This window comes from Zosterops lateralis (assembly GCF_965231275.1).
Source record: "Zosterops lateralis genome assembly, chromosome: 19".
In the NCBI taxonomy this organism is placed as follows: domain Eukaryota; kingdom Metazoa; phylum Chordata; class Aves; order Passeriformes; family Zosteropidae; genus Zosterops; species Zosterops lateralis.
The window spans coordinates 7,709,042-7,726,344 of record NC_139779.1 but is presented as its reverse complement, the minus strand read 5'-3'; the positions used below and the strand labels follow the sequence as shown (position 1 = coordinate 7,726,344).

General features: G+C 51.1%; 1 protein-coding gene across 2 annotated transcripts in view; it reads left to right on the top strand.

Moving 5' to 3' along the window:
* Nucleotides 1-11,879: 11,879 nt before the first annotated feature.
* The window catches only part of HIP1 (huntingtin interacting protein 1), a 43,996-nt gene continuing 38,572 nt past the window's right edge, over nt 11,880-17,303 (top strand). For both annotated transcript variants that reach the window (XM_083875042.1, XM_083875041.1), the window contains exon 1: nt 11,880-12,018. In XM_083875042.1, coding sequence (XP_083731168.1) covers nt 11,902-12,018 — 117 coding nt within the window. In that variant the 5' untranslated portion in view covers nt 11,880-11,901. The remainder of the gene's footprint in view (nt 12,019-17,303) is intronic.

Here is a 17,303-nt window from a genome sequence, read left to right as displayed (position 1 = left end):
ACAGCCGGAGAAAAACCCCGCGGGGAGAGTAGGACAGGTTAGGAAGCACCAGAAAAAACCCGTGTCCAGACACAGCCTGGGACCGGGACGGCAGTGGAGATGGAGCCGAGTCTGGTGTTGGTTGAGCTCAGCAACCCGTGGAGCCCCTTTGGCACCTGCCCGCTGCCCAAAGGTGTTGGCCGAGGTCAGGGACCCCTCGCCACACCGACAATTGTGCCAAAACATCCCCCGTGACACCCACGCGCTGCAGAGAGACGCAGCTTGGGAATGCGGCGGGGCACGGGGCAGGAGGGACAGGCAGGACGAGAAGTGCTCTCCCATACCTGCACAGAGGGGCCGGGGGACAGCCAGGTGTCCCCCATCACCCACACACCCTCGAGTGCCAGCCCTGACCCCCTCCCAGCCACTGCTATGCACCCCAGTCTCTGTCCCAAGAACCGCTGGGAGAAGTTGCAAGTTTTGCTCTCTTTTATTATACAAAAATAACTTCAACATATTCAGTACAAAGGAGAATGAAAAGTTTCACTGAAAAATGTCAAATCAATTAAGACTGCCTTTGCACAACCTTCAGTAAAAGAGCTAAGCACTGAGTTGAATACCCTGCGAAATTCCCAGGCAATGAGAAAATGGAATACATCTCAGAGGTGTCCATGAGAGCAGGTCCTTGCAGAAGTGATGCTTGGAGAGAACAAGGTATTGCTCATCCACTGTGCTCATTGTCCTTTAATTGATTCATTATGTCCTGGACCCACTTGTCATCAGGGTTGGCACAGACCAGCTTGAACTTGATGGTGGTAAAACTGGAAAAAGGAAATCCAGTGAGGAGAGGAGAGGGAAAGGATGACAGAGAGAATAGTGAGACAACTTGCCCCAAGACACCAGTGAAGCCCACCAGACACCTCCACAGGCTGCGAAACAGCCCTAAGGAAATAGAGTGGGAGTGGCTCTATGTCCTTACAGGTGCCCTGCTCCCTGCCACTTAACCCACTTTGTCCCCAGCATTCTACATCTGGGATACCATCCTGGCTGGGTCCCACTATCTGGGGTGAGGGGGGTGACCAGCAAAAGCTCTTTTGGCTCAAATCTAATAGGAAGGTCCACAAACTGGCTGCCTGGAATGTGGGATTGCCCTGTGATATGTTCCCAGGCTGTTCTCCTCACATGGGAAAGCCCTGCCCAGTGCTTTTCCATGTCAGGATGAGGTATGATGTGGGGTTTCCTGATATTGTCAGGACAAGCAGGGTCCCCAAAAGCAAGGCAGGAGATCTACTCACATCACAGCTGGTGAGGAGCAGTGGCTGCCCGTGTGCTCATACTTTACCACATGGTTCAAGGGCAATGGTCTGGTGACGTATCCAGGACAGCAGGGACGAAAAACGTTGGTATTCACTGGAAGAGAAGTTTTCTGATTTACACCAGACCGGGAAAAGTGCCAGTGGGCAGAAGTAGGGTCAGAAGATGAGAAGATCCCCACTGGAGGAAGTGCTGATCCCACAGTTAGCTCCCACCACAGCCACTTTTCCCCCAGGGAGCCAAGGTAAGACAGGCCTTTCCTATAGTAGATGCTGCTAAGAGAGAGCTGCCAAGCATTACTAGACTTTATACAGCAGACAGAGAGGAGAGAGCTCCTTGGAAAGGAGATTGGACTCACTTGGAGAAGAGGTGGCCTGGTAGCAGAAGACAACCACAAAAAGTACAGAGAGGGCTGCTATGAAGGTCTTCATGTCCTGTTGGGTAGAGATGAATTGTAGGAGTGAGGCTGGACTGTTGCAGTGTCCCTTGCTGTACCTGGTGTGGGATCTCTGGGTTCAGCCCTCTTTATATAGGGAGACAGCGACCAAGATTGCAACATGATGGAAACATTGCTGAAAGCCATGACACAATGGAAAAAGTGCAGTGTCAAGGATACCACACAGCCCTGCAGAGGAAACAGTCCAGAGCCCCAATGAGAGCAGTGTCCTGACATGGCACAGGGTATGATACCATGGGTGATAAGATACCATGAGAGGACAGAGAACAGGATATGACCTGTCATTTCATTTCCCCTGACCTAATGATTCTGCAGAAAACCCAGAATGAGTGATTCAGAAGATCAGTAGGTGGACCTCTTGCTTAGAAGTCACAGCAGTGGATGGAGGACAACCAGGGTTGTCACGCACTTGTGTTTCCCAGAACATCTGCATCATGGACAAACAGGAGATCTCACCTCTGCCACAGCAAGTGGAACAGGGAAAGTCTGAGAGTCAGGCTGACCACCCATGTTCCCACCCAGCCATGCTAGGTCGCACTTGCAAAGGGGGCTTCTTCCGTGGGACCCTGAAGGCTATCAGTGCATAAATGTGCAGAGCAGATGGTGGAGCATGGTGCCATTCCAGACCTGGGCTCCTCTTCTGTCCTTGAGCATCCCTTGCAACAAGTCTTTAGGGAACTGGTTCTGCTACATCACAGCTTCCTAAATACCAGTGACAACTAAAATAGTATTCAGTTCTTCATGGACATGGGAATCAGCCATTAACGCATATAGCGAACTTTAGGAGCTCATGACCGTGTTAGCACAGCAAAGCTGACAAAGATGGTTATTTGGCTCCAGCAGTGTAGCATTAGCACCCTCCTGATACTCCTCTGTCATTGTCCCAGCTGCCACACACACACACACACACACACACACAGAAAAGACTGGCCGATTTAGCACATGTTGCTTGGGATGGGAATGGTGTCTCTGCACTGTCAAAAAAACTTTTGGAAATGTTACATCCCAGAGCTCCAGAAGGGCTCTGCTGTTTTCCAGGCAGAAAAACCTTTTTTCGTGGACAAAACCTGAGGAGAGTGGAGGAAGAGTGAGATCTCCATGGTGCTAGGAAATGTGTCTGGGTGCTGGACAACCACAGCTGCAATAGGAAAGCCACAAAAGGGGTGTTGTTCCTCTGTGGAGGAGGATGATCACAAAACAGAATCCCCCACCCAAAGTGAGGTTCCTTGTAGGAACCCAGAAGAGGAAATCAAAGGGAAATGAAGATATTCTCTGGAAGAGCGGATTAGAGGCCTGGGGCTCCCAAGTGCTCCAGGGCATGTGATAGATAATCAGCGTATCTCAGGAGACTGAACTCCATGAAAAAGTGAGCCAGAGTCATTAGCCACCATGTTGGGGTTTGTTTTACACAAAGCTTTTTCTCTCACTACAACACTCTGTTACTAAGCATGAGCCAAACTGACCTGGGGGAGACCAGGTGCAAGGGAGATGCACCTACAAGCCTGGGGAGTGGACAGCTGAGGAGGGTCTTCCCACAGAGCCCTGGGAGCACAGGGCATGTTGCTGGGTTTTTGGGAAGACATCTCCTTAGTAGGGACATACCTGCCCCATCCCACAGCAGGTGGGCAGGCTCCATAACAGCCCATGGATTCTCTGCTGCCATCACAGCCCAGTCCCCAGCTCAGCCTTGGCACATCCATTCCCTTCTCTGAAGCTCTTTCCCCATGGACTGGCTTGCTTTCATCCTAGCTCCTGCTAAAGGGTTAAACTTCCAGAGTGAGAGTCAGTTGAAACAGCCAGAATCAAGGCTGAGGTTTTACTTGAGAAGAAGACTCAGAATACCCTGCTCTGAACAGCTGAAGAGCTTAGGATTCCTCTGGGATCCTTCCTGCTCCATGGCTTGCCTTGTCATATGTTCCAGAGCCCATTGAGATACTGGGATGAAACCTGGTACCTCCAAGGGCATGAGGTCCTATCATCACCATGGATCCACACTGCACGCAGTGGGACAAGGAAGGTGTGAGGAGACTGAAACCCAAAGCTCAGCAAGATGGGAGTGCAAGGACAGGGACAAACTGCCTGCACACCTTAGGAGCAGGAATGCTCATGGAACTTGGTGTGCCATTCCAATGGTGACATGGAACAAAGGATGGAGCAGCATAGAGGAGGCACTGCAGTAATTCTCTGTTGAAATCAAAGCAAATATAAAACAAAAGACAGAGTGACACAGCAGTTTTGTGGATAGGATCCATGAAAAACAATGCAGCTAATGGGAACTAAGCCAAAGGAATGATCTAGATGGAAATCAAAAGCTGAACTTTGCTTAACTCAGAAATACATATTACTTTTCTCACCTCCACATATGCTAATAACTAAAGTCAATCAAACTCTACCTAAACTGTAAATTATATCAACTGTAACTTTACCTTTTCCCAAGAAAATAATATATATATAGCTGAAGTGGGAAGGAAGGTCAGGAGACTCCAACATTTTTGCAGTCAATTATTATCAGTGGCAACCTCTAAACCTGTCTCAGTCTTCTCTGAGCAGTGTTAATAAACTGCTCAGTGTGAGTCACAGAATCACAGAATAATTAATGTTGGAAAAGTCCTCCAAGATCAGGTGTCACCAACATCTACTCCTTCCATCCCCTGCTTCTTCCATTTCTACCAGCACATTCAGAAACAAACTTGCACAAATTCCCAGTCAGACCAACCATACACTGCTCTGACACATCTCCACATAGGGACCAGAATAAAACTGAGAGGAGGAGAACAGACTGGGGAATGAGCTGGACTCTCCTCGCTGATGGTTCACACAAACACAGCCCAGCTCAGAGAAGCTTTAGTTAAGTGTTCTGGATGTTCTGCAACATTCAACTACAGGTTTGATCCAAATGTCAAGATTTGTTTTGAAAAACAGCATTTTATAGCAGGAATATAAATGTGCCTCAACACTGTCAATGAATTCTCCCTCCTTTTGGATACACCATACCGTATTTCCTGCTTCCATTCAACCAAAAGGAATTCTTGGAGGTTTCGACACCTCTGTTATTTCCCCTATTCACTGTTTTCCTCAACTTTGTTCCTTCCTTAAAGATTCTGTATTTCAGTCTTGGCTGTTCCTTCCTGCCAAGACAAATAATGCAAACCTCTAAATATTTTGATTTCTAAAACCTCCTCCATATTATACATCCTAAATAGTGGCTATTTATGGAGTCTGTAAAACCTCTGCCTTATGGTGTGCTTCAGCTATAGATAGAAACCACACAAAGTATCTTTGCATCCATCACCAGGACAGTTTTGGGATGTGGGAGAAAACCTCTGCTCAGCCCTGAGGATAGCCTGCTCCACCACACCACTTCCTGGATTGGAGTCATGTCTGGGGGATCACTTTATTACAGTGCTCCTGGGAGCTGCCAGATCACTAATGTGGGAAACTAGGTTTAACTGTGAGCAAATCAGTTGGAAACAGAAAGAAAATTACTGGGGCCGGAGATCCCAGGGTGGTGCAGCTCCAAGCAAGATCTCAGATAAGAAATGTTTTCAAGAAGAATTGAGACTTTCCACATGGGAATTGAAGTCTGCAAGATGGTAAGTGGCCTAGAAAGAGGGACAAAGCAAATAGTCACTGCCTGTCCCAGAGCAGGAACCACATATTATTCAATGGAGCAGCCAAGAGGCAGGTTCAAAAGGAAGAGAGGGAGGCAACTCTTCACATAAGGAGCTCCTTGCCAAGGGACATGGTGAGCACAAGGAAATTTCCTCGAGTCTCAGCTTGGATTTCAGAGCGATAAGCTTGAGAAGGTTTGGGAAATTGGAATGGTTGGGGGCTGAGAGTGCACTCCAGGGTGCAGTACAAATATTGATCTGTCTCTTTGAGGGGTCTGCTATGGACACATCTGGAGGTATCAAGGCTGACGTAGATGGATCCTTAGTCTACATCCTCTCCGACTGTCCATCTTTGATTCCCCAGAGCAACTGGTCCAACAGGGCTACAGAGTAGCTTGTGAAATTGCATTGAAATCCCTGGACTGAAATCTATACACCAGGATATGCCTCCAGATAAATATTTTTGATAAATATTTTTGGTCAGTGGAAAGACTTCAACAGTTTCTAAGCACACAGCAAAGCAGAAATACATTGCTGCAATCCATGCAATTTTCCAAGACAAATTTGGGGCACTTATAAAAGCTTCACTTTGGGACCAAGAGTCTAAAGAGGACGAGGTGGCTGGATGCTATGTTGGGATGTGGCCCTCACAGAAATGTGATGGTACTTCCCAGGACAGCCAAATGATGCTTCTGCCACAACACCTTTATCTCCCCAACAATGCACTCAGTACTGAGTAGCCACTGGCCTGGAGCTGAGCAGGGCATGTCCAGCAGCTGCAGCACAGCATGACAGCTTTAGCCACAGTTCACAAAAAGGAAAACAAAACCATTTGGTGTTGGGTTTGAGATGGGCAGGACTGAGGCTGCCGAGCACCAGGGTGACAGCTGCATTGTCCTTGCACACTCTGCCGCCTGTTGTTCTCAGCTGGAGGTACAGGGGACATCTGCAAATCAGGCCATGGAGTTGCAGGAATCCTGAAAACAACATTTGACAAGAGCACTGGTGGATGCTGAATCATGGAAATCATAGAAATCATGGAGTCATTCAAGTTGGAAAAGACATCTAACATCATTGAGTACAGCACTGCCAAAGGCCACCACTAACCATGGCCCTAAGCATCACACCTCTATTTCTGTTAAATCCCTCTACCACTGCCCTGGGCAGCCTGTTCCAATGCTTGATCACTCTTTCAGTGAAGAAATTTTCCTTAATATCCAACCTGAGCCTCCTTTGTTTCAACTTGAGGCCATTTTCCCTTGTCCTATCACTTGTTCCCTAGGAGCAGTCTGACCCCCACCTGGCTCCATCTTCCTGCCAAGGAGCTGTAGAGAGGCAGAATGTTTCCTGTATCATAAAGGGAAGACAGGGACATACTTGCTCTCCAGATCTATGCCAATCCCCTGCTGCAGGGCCTTGTGCTCTTCCAACACTGCATTGCGCACCCTAAGTCTTACATAGAAATCCTTTCCTCAGTGATCCCACTCTGGCAACCAAAGTTCCCAACACAGAAATAAAGGAAGAATTAGGAAGAATTTCTTCACAGAAGGGGTGATCAGCCATTGGAATGGGCTGCTCAGGGAGGTGGTGGAGTCACCATCCCTGGAGGTATTTAAAACTTGATGTGACACTTAGTGTCCCTAAGTGTCCACTTTGTGTCCACCATGGTCTAATTGACATGGTGGTGATCAGTCATAGGTTGGACTTGATGATCTCAGAGGTCTTTTACAACCAATTGATTCTGTGAAAACAGGTTTGCCATGGAAGAGACCTGGGCTTGGTGGAGTGCTACAGCTAGACCTACTGGCCATGCCAAGGAGATGCTCTCCAGCAAGTGGCAAAAACACTTTCCACCTCCAGGTCCTGCTCATAAGCCCGTTTCTCACCTAGGCAGCTGCCCCTGTAGCCCAGTGTCCATGTGGAGTTCAGGTCTTCTTCTGTAGATCCATCTGGAAGCCTCTTCAGCTTTGCATTTGAATTCTTGGGCAAGTCAAGGCAGTTGCTGAGGCTTCCGTGCAGAAAACATAGCAGATGTTGTTTGGGGGTTACAGCCCTCCTTGTAACATCTGGGCAAATAGGAGACCTAGACAGGACAGAGGTGAGGGCACCATGGACCTCAAGTGCCCCAGTCAAGCAGTTCTCTCCAAGACCCTCTCCCAGTCCCAGACTGCTCTGCCTCCAATGATCTCCCAGGTCCTGCACCAGGGCTGTCCCTCCCCCACATAGCAGCCCAGGGTCTCTTTGGGAGCACAAGCAAAGACTCAGCAGCAGCATCTCTTTGTCCAAAGCATTCAAAACATGGGATGAAAAGATGAAAATCCTCCCCGTGGTCCCATGCCTGCTCCTCCTGGCACAATCTTTGCCCCCCAAGGACCCTCCTGCTGGTCTGGACCACTACCCTGCCCTCTCAGGTAGGCACTTCGACTCAGGAGGTTTTTTTATCCCAGAGTCTGAGCAAATTACCCCATCACCAGGGCAGGACTGCATCTGGGCCTGCAAGATTGGGTTTATGGAAGGCTTGACATGGCCACTGCCCTTTTGAGATGCGGCCCCAGGAACAGCTTATCTGCTTAGGTGGGATCAGGATGGTATGCCTTGGAATGTGTAAAGGGACTACTGAAGGGGCTCCATTTGGGATCCGTTTTTCCCACCTCCAAGGGAAAAAGAGCAGGATCTTAGCACAGAGTCCTGTGCCAGCCCACTCCAGCACAGGCAGCGGGATAACAGAGGAAGGACTGTGGAGCTCTGTGATTCTGTTTTCCTGCTGAAACAAGGGGGATCTGTGCTCTCCCTGAGCCCAGGCCAGGCCATGGGAGGATAATGAGTATTGCAGCAGCACCCTGGGACTCTCCAGCTCTGGCTGGGGAGGGCATTGGAAAAACAGACTCTAGGTCCCAGCCCCTGCAAAAAGAACATCCCTAAGCTCTGGGAAGGGCCCATAGCCCCTGTAGTCCCTTCTGGCCCCTCTCCTGCCACTTTTCCTTCCCCTTTGGGTTAAGGGTGTCCTGACAGAATGGGAGCAGACCCCTTTTAGGGTCCTGTGGACAGGAGCCACTGGGCATGGAGCAGGAAGAGGGAACGGCCCTACAAAGCCCTGCAACAGGGGAAGGACAAGCTTCAGTCCCACCTGCCTGGCTTGAGCAGCACTTGATGGATGCCACATACTGCTGAGCAGGAAAAAAGAGAGCATACATTGTCCTCTCCATGTCCAGACAATGTCTGTCCCCACACAGGCCAGACACCCCCATGAGGGGCTCTGCCATCACCCTTCAGTCCAGCCTCTTGGATAGGAGTGAGGACAGAGCACTGTGAGAGCAGGTAAACCCCAGCCATGGCTTCTAAAAAGGACCTGCTGGGGAGGAAGAGCAATGCCCAACCTGCTCTACCTCCACCCTGTTCATTTGCAGTCCTTCCCCATCATCTCCCCATGGAACCTGAGACAGAGGAACAGATGCTCCACAGGAACAGCTTTGTGCTTTCCCCTCTCAACTACCTGAAAACAAGGTACTCTCTCCCACTGGAAAGGAGCCCCTCAAATCCCTGCAGAGCCCCACAGCACATTCCAGCAGAGATGCTGCATGGACTGGGCTAGCCCAGGGTGGTCTGACCAGCAGCCTATTGTCTGGATCCCAGTTCCATCCTGTTACAGCCCCTTCCTGGGGGAGGCAGGAGCAGCCAGTAGACAGACGGTTCTGTCCCACATCCAAGCACCTTCCTCTGCTCCTGTCCAGGTCCTGAAGTGCACACTGAGCCCTAGCTATGGAAGAAGAGACTGTGATTCTGCTCTTCAGTAGGAGGGAGCAGTTACATTGGGCCTCAGCCTTGTGGGCCCTTGCCATGGGCTCCAGGAGCAGAATGTTCCAGGTGAGGTGGAGGGTGGGAGAGGTCCAGATCACTGTCCTTGTCCAGTGCCCTCCTTTGCTCTTCCTTTCCTCCATCTCTATTCAGCAATGATGTAATTTCTTCAATTATTAATCACCTCGCTGTAATAGTGGATAAATCAAACCCATTAAACCTCCCCTGAGAGCAGCCCTAAGGAAGGAGACAGGTTTCCAGAAAGTACATTAAGGAGAATGCAGACAGGCTTGAGACAAGCCACAGTGGGAGGAATGGCCTCACTGCTCTGGGCAGGCCATTTCCCATCAGCTGGGATATGATATCCATGCACAGGGACTAGGAAGGCCTGTGATGTAAACAGCTTGTCACACACTGTGCTGGGTAGCTCCAGGAGGTCCTTGTGTGGCAATTATTTCAGCTGAAAAGACACAAAAGAGAGTTATGCTGGGAAAATTGCTTATACAAGAGCTCCTGCCAGCCCACATCCTAAACAGCTGATCCCAGACTGCCCCATCACCCCAGCAGTGTTTTGCACAGTTCCTCCCCACCTGAAGCAAAGGCACTGATTTGTTATGGTCTGCTTTTAAAAATGCAGGAACCCAGCTGGCATGGCCCATTTGCCATATCTGGGGATTCAGTTTTCAGTCCCTTCATAAAAAAAGTAATTTCTCCCAATATTGCAGAAATGTTCCAAGTGAGAAATTCACCTCTGGAATAGGATGGTATTCCTGGTCAAATTTACAGGAATCAGCAATTCACCAAGCTGAGAGAACCGCAGAATGGTTTGGGTTGGAAGAAACCTTAAAGCTCATCCTGTCACTGAAACAGCAGGAAAAATAAAACCTCTCCAACAATTTTTAGTGTTAGAGAACTCAAGCATTACTTTATTCTGGCCAGGATGTGCAACAGAAGTCATTTCATCCAGACATTGCCTGGGTTGTGCAAAGAAAATCATTCCATCACACATATCTCTTTTCTAGATTTTCCCATACTTAATACACTCAAAACCCAGAGAAATTAATTGGTTCAAGGTTTATTGGTCCCAAGTTACACAGTTCTTAGTATTTGGTTTCCTATTGGTTATTGATCCCCTCACCTTCGATGCTAATCAAGTCCTCTTCTCTCAAGTTCTCTCAAGTTCTCATTCATTTCCCAGACCAGGTGTCTCCAACACACCAGGAAGGATGTTCAGCTGCTGTGGTCGCTTATCTTTTGTGCATCCTCTGGCAGCTCCTAGTCCATTGAGATGTTAAGCTCATCAGGCCTTGCCTAGGGAACTGTCTCTTGAAAAGAAACTTCCATTCCCTTCCCCCTGCTCAAAGATGAACAAACCCCCTGATTAAAGTCAGTTTAAAATTTTAGAAGTGTTATAATTTCCAACAATCCTGCTCCACCCCCTGCCATGGGCAGGGACACCTTCCACTAGACCAGGTTGCTCCAAGCCCCTGTGTCCTGGATAACTTTCAGGGATGGGGCAGCCACAGCTTCTCTGGGCAACCTGTGCCAAGGCTTCAACCACCCTTAACAGCCCATAATTCCTTCCCGATATCCAATCTAACCCTACACAAACCTCTGATCACAGTGAAGGGACCAGAGACACAGGTTCAGATAAGGTTATGCTAAAGCACAGTCCAGCTGCTCAGGGGAAGCAAAATCCTTCTCCCAGCCCTCCCCTCTTTTCAGACATCTGTAACCACATTTTGACGCTCTGCCAATGCTACGCCCTTCTTTCTGGGCTCTGCCGGCTGTTCCTGCAGCACTCCCCTCCAGAGCTGTCCCTCACAGCCTGGATCCCACAAAGGAGAAGCCCCACACAACCCTTCCGAAGGCTGCCAGGGCTCCTGCTGGCGCTGACCGACGGTGGAGCCGCCTCCCCGCCCGCGGCCCCAGGCAGGGCTGAGGAGCCCCGAACCACACGGTGCGCCAAGCACTGCCTGATGAGGGGGCTTAGCCCCGAGAGGGGCCGGGCTGGGCCTAGGACGGGCAGCACGGCGGGGGCAGCGGTGCCGTGTCCCCTCTGTGGCCACACTCCGGGTTCGGCTGAGGGGCCGCAGCCTCGCAGGGCGCACGGACAGCCTGTAAGGACCGCCGCGGCCTGCGGACCCGGATGGTTCAGCCGCGGCTCGGAGCCGTTCGACAGAGGCCTCCCGGCTCCCCCCGGCCCCGTTCACAGCCGAGCCCCTCCCAGCCAGGCCCCGGCGCGGCCCGAGCCCCCCGCGGGCCCGGCACAGCGGCAGCCGCACCGCCGCCAGGGGGCGCCGTGCCCCCCACCGCTGAGGGGCGGGGCGGGACACCGAAGTGTGAGCGGCAGGGGCATGGGCCAATGACAGCAGGGATCGGCATGAAGGCGTGGCCACAGCGCTTGGGTGGGCGGTGCTAAGGGCGCGGTCTCTTCAGGCGGGGCAGAGGGCAGGAGACTGTTAGGGGCGGCAGCTAGTTTTGACTGACGTCTAACCGAACCAATGAGCTTGGCGGTTTTCACGTAGGGGCTGGACCTCCCACGCCGCTCGTCCGCAGTGGCTGTGCCAGGAACCAATGAGAGCGAGAAGACGGGCCAGCGGGCGGAGTCGCGGGTGGCAGGGTGGTGCCCGCGGGGCGTGCCCCGCCGCGAGTGGCAGGTGGGCGGGCCAATGGCGCGGGGCCGTGGGGCGGCGGCGCCGCGCGGGGCGGCGGGAGCGGGGCGGCGGCGGGCCCGGGGCGGCCATGGACCGCGTGAGCAGCACCATGAAGGGGGTCTCCAACCCGCTGCCCAAGGTGCTCAGCCGGCGGGCGGGCGGCGGCGGCCTGGAGGCGGAGCGGGAGAGCTTCGAGCGCGTCCAGGTGCGGGCGGGACAGGACAGGGCGGGGCGGGGGATGCTAGCGGCGAGGAAGGGAAGGTGCCGGATGAAGGGGCGGGCCGAGGCCGGGGCGGGGTCCTGTGGGGACGGCCCGACAGGTACAGGGAGTGCAGGTACAGGGTAGTGCGGCTGTGCCGAGCCAGCGGGGTTATCCACAGTGGGCCAGAATTATTTGAGTGGGCAGAGTCAGGCCAGGCGAGCCGGGGACGGGGCCGGGGACAGCTCGAGCTGCCCGGCAGGGAGGGGTCGGGTGGGCGCGGCCGGCCCAGGCGGGCGGGGCTGCACCGGGCCGGTGGAGATCCACGGGACGGGACGGGACGGGACGGGGCTGGCCCCACCCACCCTGGAGGTGGACAGGGATGGGGAGGGGCTGGTGCTGGAGGAACGCCCGGAGACATCAGGGTCCAGGGGCACCCGGGGTGCTCCAGCCCAGCAGTGGCTATTCGGCCTGGCCTTCTCACCAGTGGGGCCAGGGAACATTCACCTGCTGGCCTGAGCTGCCGGGTCTCCAGACCCAGCCACAGCCGGGCATCGTGCCCAGGACAGTGCCACCCCGTCCCTGGAACCACCCTGGGCACACACAGCCTGTATCTCCACTGGCTGGAGGGCACACGGAGTGGTTCTTTGGCCACTGGAGTCAGTCATCCCGCTGGGTTCTGTTCCTAAGTCAGGGACACCAGGTGTGGACAGGGCAGGGGACAGAGTCTGTCCCTGTGGGTGGCTCCTGGAAAGAGGCACCGATATGTTGAAAAGTAGAATTTGCTCCTCAGTAGCATCCAGAGTATCTGGATGGGGCCCTTCACTCAGGTTTTAGGTGATGGATTGATGTCCTGCACAGAGGAAAAGTGGCAGCCAAGCTGGAGGGGCAGCAGGGGTGCTTTGGTGGGAAAAGCTGGTGATTTGGGAAAAAGAATGTGCGTGGAGCAGCTGGGGATATGCCTGGACGAGGCATGGGAAGGGTGAAGGGGGAGGGATGGCAGCAGAGGGAGCTGGGGACAGCTTGGCCCTGCTCCATGTCCAGTGATGGAAAGTACCAGTGAAGCAGAGCTGTCCAGACCTGCTGCAGGAGAGGAAGCAGTAGGTCTTCCTGCTGAGGCCAAAGCGAGGGTTGAATTGAGACCAGTGGGAGCAGACTTGGGTGAACCCAGAGTAGGAACAATGCATGGGAGACGGCTTAGGGGTGGAAATAAACACCAAGGATCAGGTCTGAAGGGGTTTTGTGTGAAGAAAACCCACCAGGTGTGAAGTTAGATGCAGGATCATGTGCAGGTCTCTGCTCACCTTCCTGCTCAGGTTACCTCAGACATCAATTATTTATTCATACTACTAAAGGTAGGAGTGGAACTGGTTTGCTCCTGGAACCTTCTGGCTCCTTGTGTCAGCAACAGCCTCATGAGCCTGGAGTTCTCACAGGCTCCCCCTGAGACTCACAGTTTCCTGGGAAGGGCTGAGTGGAGAGGGGCAGTGGAGCAGCACCTGCTCCCCACATCGCTACAACCTGGATTTAATCTTCCTCATCTGATTAACAGATTAATGAAACAGCATGGCCCTGTCTGGCTTTTCCTTCTGTGCTTCAGCTCCATTAGCTCCATGCAATTCCCTTTCTCAGTCTTTTTTTTTTCTTTCTTTTTTTTTTTTCATAATTCTCTCTCTCCAGTTTAGAGAACTTGCCAGGCACCCCTTAGGTCTTGGTCATACAGTTTTTGTCCAACTTCTTCTTTCTGAGGTTGTTTTTAGAGAACTTTGTGGGTTTGGGTTTTTTTCTTTTTGAAAATGACTTCTTTTAAGAAAAGTTTCATCTGTTAAATGGCTTTAAAATGAAAAATTTTCCTGTGTTTTGGCATGTACAGACTCCTTCCCTCCCCTCCAATCCTCTCTGTCTCAGGGCAGCAGCACATGCATCACAAAACCTATTAAGAGTCCAAAACAGGCAGAAAGTGTGTCCAAATGGGCCTTTGGGGAGCCTGAGAATCACCTGCTTGGGTTGACAGCACCCAACTTCCATGATCTGAGCTCAGTTTGGAAGAACAAGAGCACCCTACGAAGCTGTGGTGGTGGGACACCCGAGTAGTGGGGAGGTCTGGTGTTGGGATGCTCCTGTGGTGATGAAATGTTTCTGTGGTGGTGGTAAACTGGTGATGGAATGGTTCCATGGTGGTGGGATGCTCTTATGATGGTAGGATATTCTGGTGGTGGAAAGCTTCCATGGTAGTGGGACACTTCCATGGTGGTAATTACATTGCACAAGGACTCTGTCCTGACAACATCCATCTGTTGGCTTCAAGACAAACAGGAATAAATTTCCTGGTGGCCTCTCTTCTGCTCCCACAGTTGTTCAAGTGTCTCGATTTTCCTGGGAATGCAAATGTGGGAAACCTGAGGACATGGCCAGGCATAGTGTTCTTTCCATGCTGTCCTTGCTGCTTGTTGGGCAAGAACAGCTCAGAACAGCTCAGGGAGAAAAAGACACAGCCAAGCTCTTCTTGGCTCCTCTTTTCCTTTCCTGTCAATGCTGATAATTTTCATAGGAAGTTGAGCAATAGGAACACCAAATCCTGCAGTTCTGCTGCCATTGGCATGAGCTGGGTGCAGCCCTGCCATGGGAGTATTGAGTGTTGCAATGAGTGTTCCCCCTTTGCTGGTCTTTCACATGGTGATTCAACACTTACAACCTCAATCTCAAGACAAATCTTTGGGCACAGCAAAGATCACCAAGGGAAGAGAAAAAAAACCCCAAAGTGAAAAGCCTGACATATCTTAAGATAAATGTTTGTATTTCACCTGGTGTCTGATGTTTGCATCCCCTCCAAGTTCTCCTGGTTGGATTAAGGGGCATGTCCTGGGCATGTCCTTCCTTCTGCAGGGAAGGTGTTCTTTGTTTAGGTTGGTACTTGGGATCTTCCCTCCTTTGATCCTTTCCTCCTTCCCTCCTTCTTACTCTTTCCATACTCTTTCCACAGCAGACATTCTTGTGCCATGATGGAGCCAAAGAGTGAAATTCCTTCTGTGTTTGGCTGGTTGGCAAAGACTGGGTGTTCAACAATTGGATGAGCCAAAGTGTTGAGGGTGAAAATGGAATTGGAAGGACACAGGACTTCAGTGGGGCAGGGATGATGCTCCAGGGGGGCTGTCCCAGGGTCTCCTGCTCCTTCACTCATGTTTAAGACTGCCATAGGATATTTCCCTTCATTCCCAGCAGGGATGTGGCCAGCAGGGCATCAGTGCAGGTGCAACTGCAGACTCCCAGAGGTGGTGCCTGACCCCAAGCAAAGCAGCAGCTCACTCTTGGAAGGCTGGAAGTGTGCAAAGATCTCCTTCTGACACAGCTCAGCTATTCCTGCACCATCCTGTACCTTCTTTTTGTAAACCCATCACTAGAGAGGGGCAAAAATGCTCTGACATCAAAACCAGGGGAAGTGAGCTTGAAGTTGCAGCAAGACATGCCCTGAGCCTCAGTCCTTGTCCCTGCCCTGTGGGTTTTGGGTGGAAGGGAAGTAGCATGTTGGGTGGTGTGTTGTCATCTCCTGGGCTGCAAAGTCACCAAATAACTCTCTTGTGTCTCCAGTCCTGAGCATTGCTCCAGTGCCTGGCTGTGCTCCATCATGAGCCATCATGTCCCATACCACTGCAGACTGCCCTGTCCTGAGTTCGTGCTGTGTCCCAGAGTTGAGGACATGAAGTGGAGACAGTGCATGGGGCTGTGGAGGAGCTACAGAAATTCCATGTTTGTTTCCCAGAGCTCCTGGCTGCTGGGGCTTTATGCCAGTAGATGTGGCTGCATAGTCCCTGTGCCATTGGAGCAATTCCAAGGGTAATCTATCCCGACAAGGGTGAGGGTTGGGAGGGGACACTTCTTTAAAATTCCTGCAGAAAATCTAAAAAACTTGCATTTTAGGTTTTTTGGCTGCAGATTTTTTTCTGGAAAATGCAGAGAGTAGCAAAGGGAAATAGGGACCACTTGAGCTGCCCACAGCCACCCCTACCTCTGGCACATTTACACACGGGATTCTTAGGACTGTGTGCAGCAATAAAAGCAATTTATGGCTCAGAAATTACCTTGCAAAGACATATTTCCGGCAGAAGGTGATTGCTGACCTGGCTGCATCTCCACTCCTGCCATCAGAGTCCCCAGGGTAGTGCTGGGGATGTCAGACCCTCCTGCTACAGGTATCCCACTGGGAAGGTGTGGCATTTTCATGTCAGGGAGATGCAGAACTCTGAATGCAGCAGATGCCACCTCTCCTCAGGAAGGTTTTAATGTCCTTAGTATCCATGAGCCATCTCTCAGGTGCTGCAAAGCTGTTTTGCTTCCTACCTTGCTGCTGGAGGAGCCTTCTCCAAAACCAGGTGCAGAGAGATGGTGCAAAAGAAAAAGTATCAGATGCAAATGAAATGGATTTTTTTTTCCTCACTCAGTGTCAGTTAATAAATTTCTTTTGATATGTGAACCCAACTCTTCCACAGCCAAATGCAGGTTAAAAGCAGCTTTGTGCCCATCCTGTCGCTGCAATGGCTGTCCCACCTCTGGGCCACCATCACACCCCATTAATGTAATTAATAATTTTCTCCCATCATTTTTATAATTGGGAATATAGTCTTGTATCTACCAGACACAGCAACCCAGCTGGCTTCAGACCAGACCCAGCTCGATCCAACTCGCAGTCGCAAAGGAAATACCATTTACTACTGAAAAAAAACAATTTTTGTGGTTCAGATGCTGCAGCCACCAGCAGCTTTGCCAAGAACTTCAGTTCTTAAACAGGAAATGAGGCTCCTTTCAAAGCACCAGAGTGGGGCTATATATATACAGCCTCTCTGAAAAGATATTTAAAGAAACATATTGACACTAGCAAGAACAGGAAAAAATAGCTCCTGGCTGTGAGGAGCAAGGGTCTGACAGCAGCTGAGCCCATCCTGGGGGAGTAGGTGATACAAGGGATTAATTCATGTCCCTTTCATCTCCAGGAAAAGGAGCTCCTGGGTTTTGTGCTGTGTGAACCCCTGTGCTTTTGGTCTTCTGGCTTTTACTGGGAACTAGAGGTGCTGGGGATTGAATGCAGCTTCAGCACTGAAGTAATGAGTCATCTCGTCTCTTTTCAAAGAGTCCCTCTTAGAAACTTATTTCCATCCCCAGGGAAAGAAAATAGTTTGTCTTGTACCAGATATGGGGCTGCTTTTCTCATTAGTGCACACAGGGATGGAGGGGTTTAGGAGATTTTTTAGATATAGAAGTATCTATTTTAGATACAGAAATATCTGAGTTTTTTA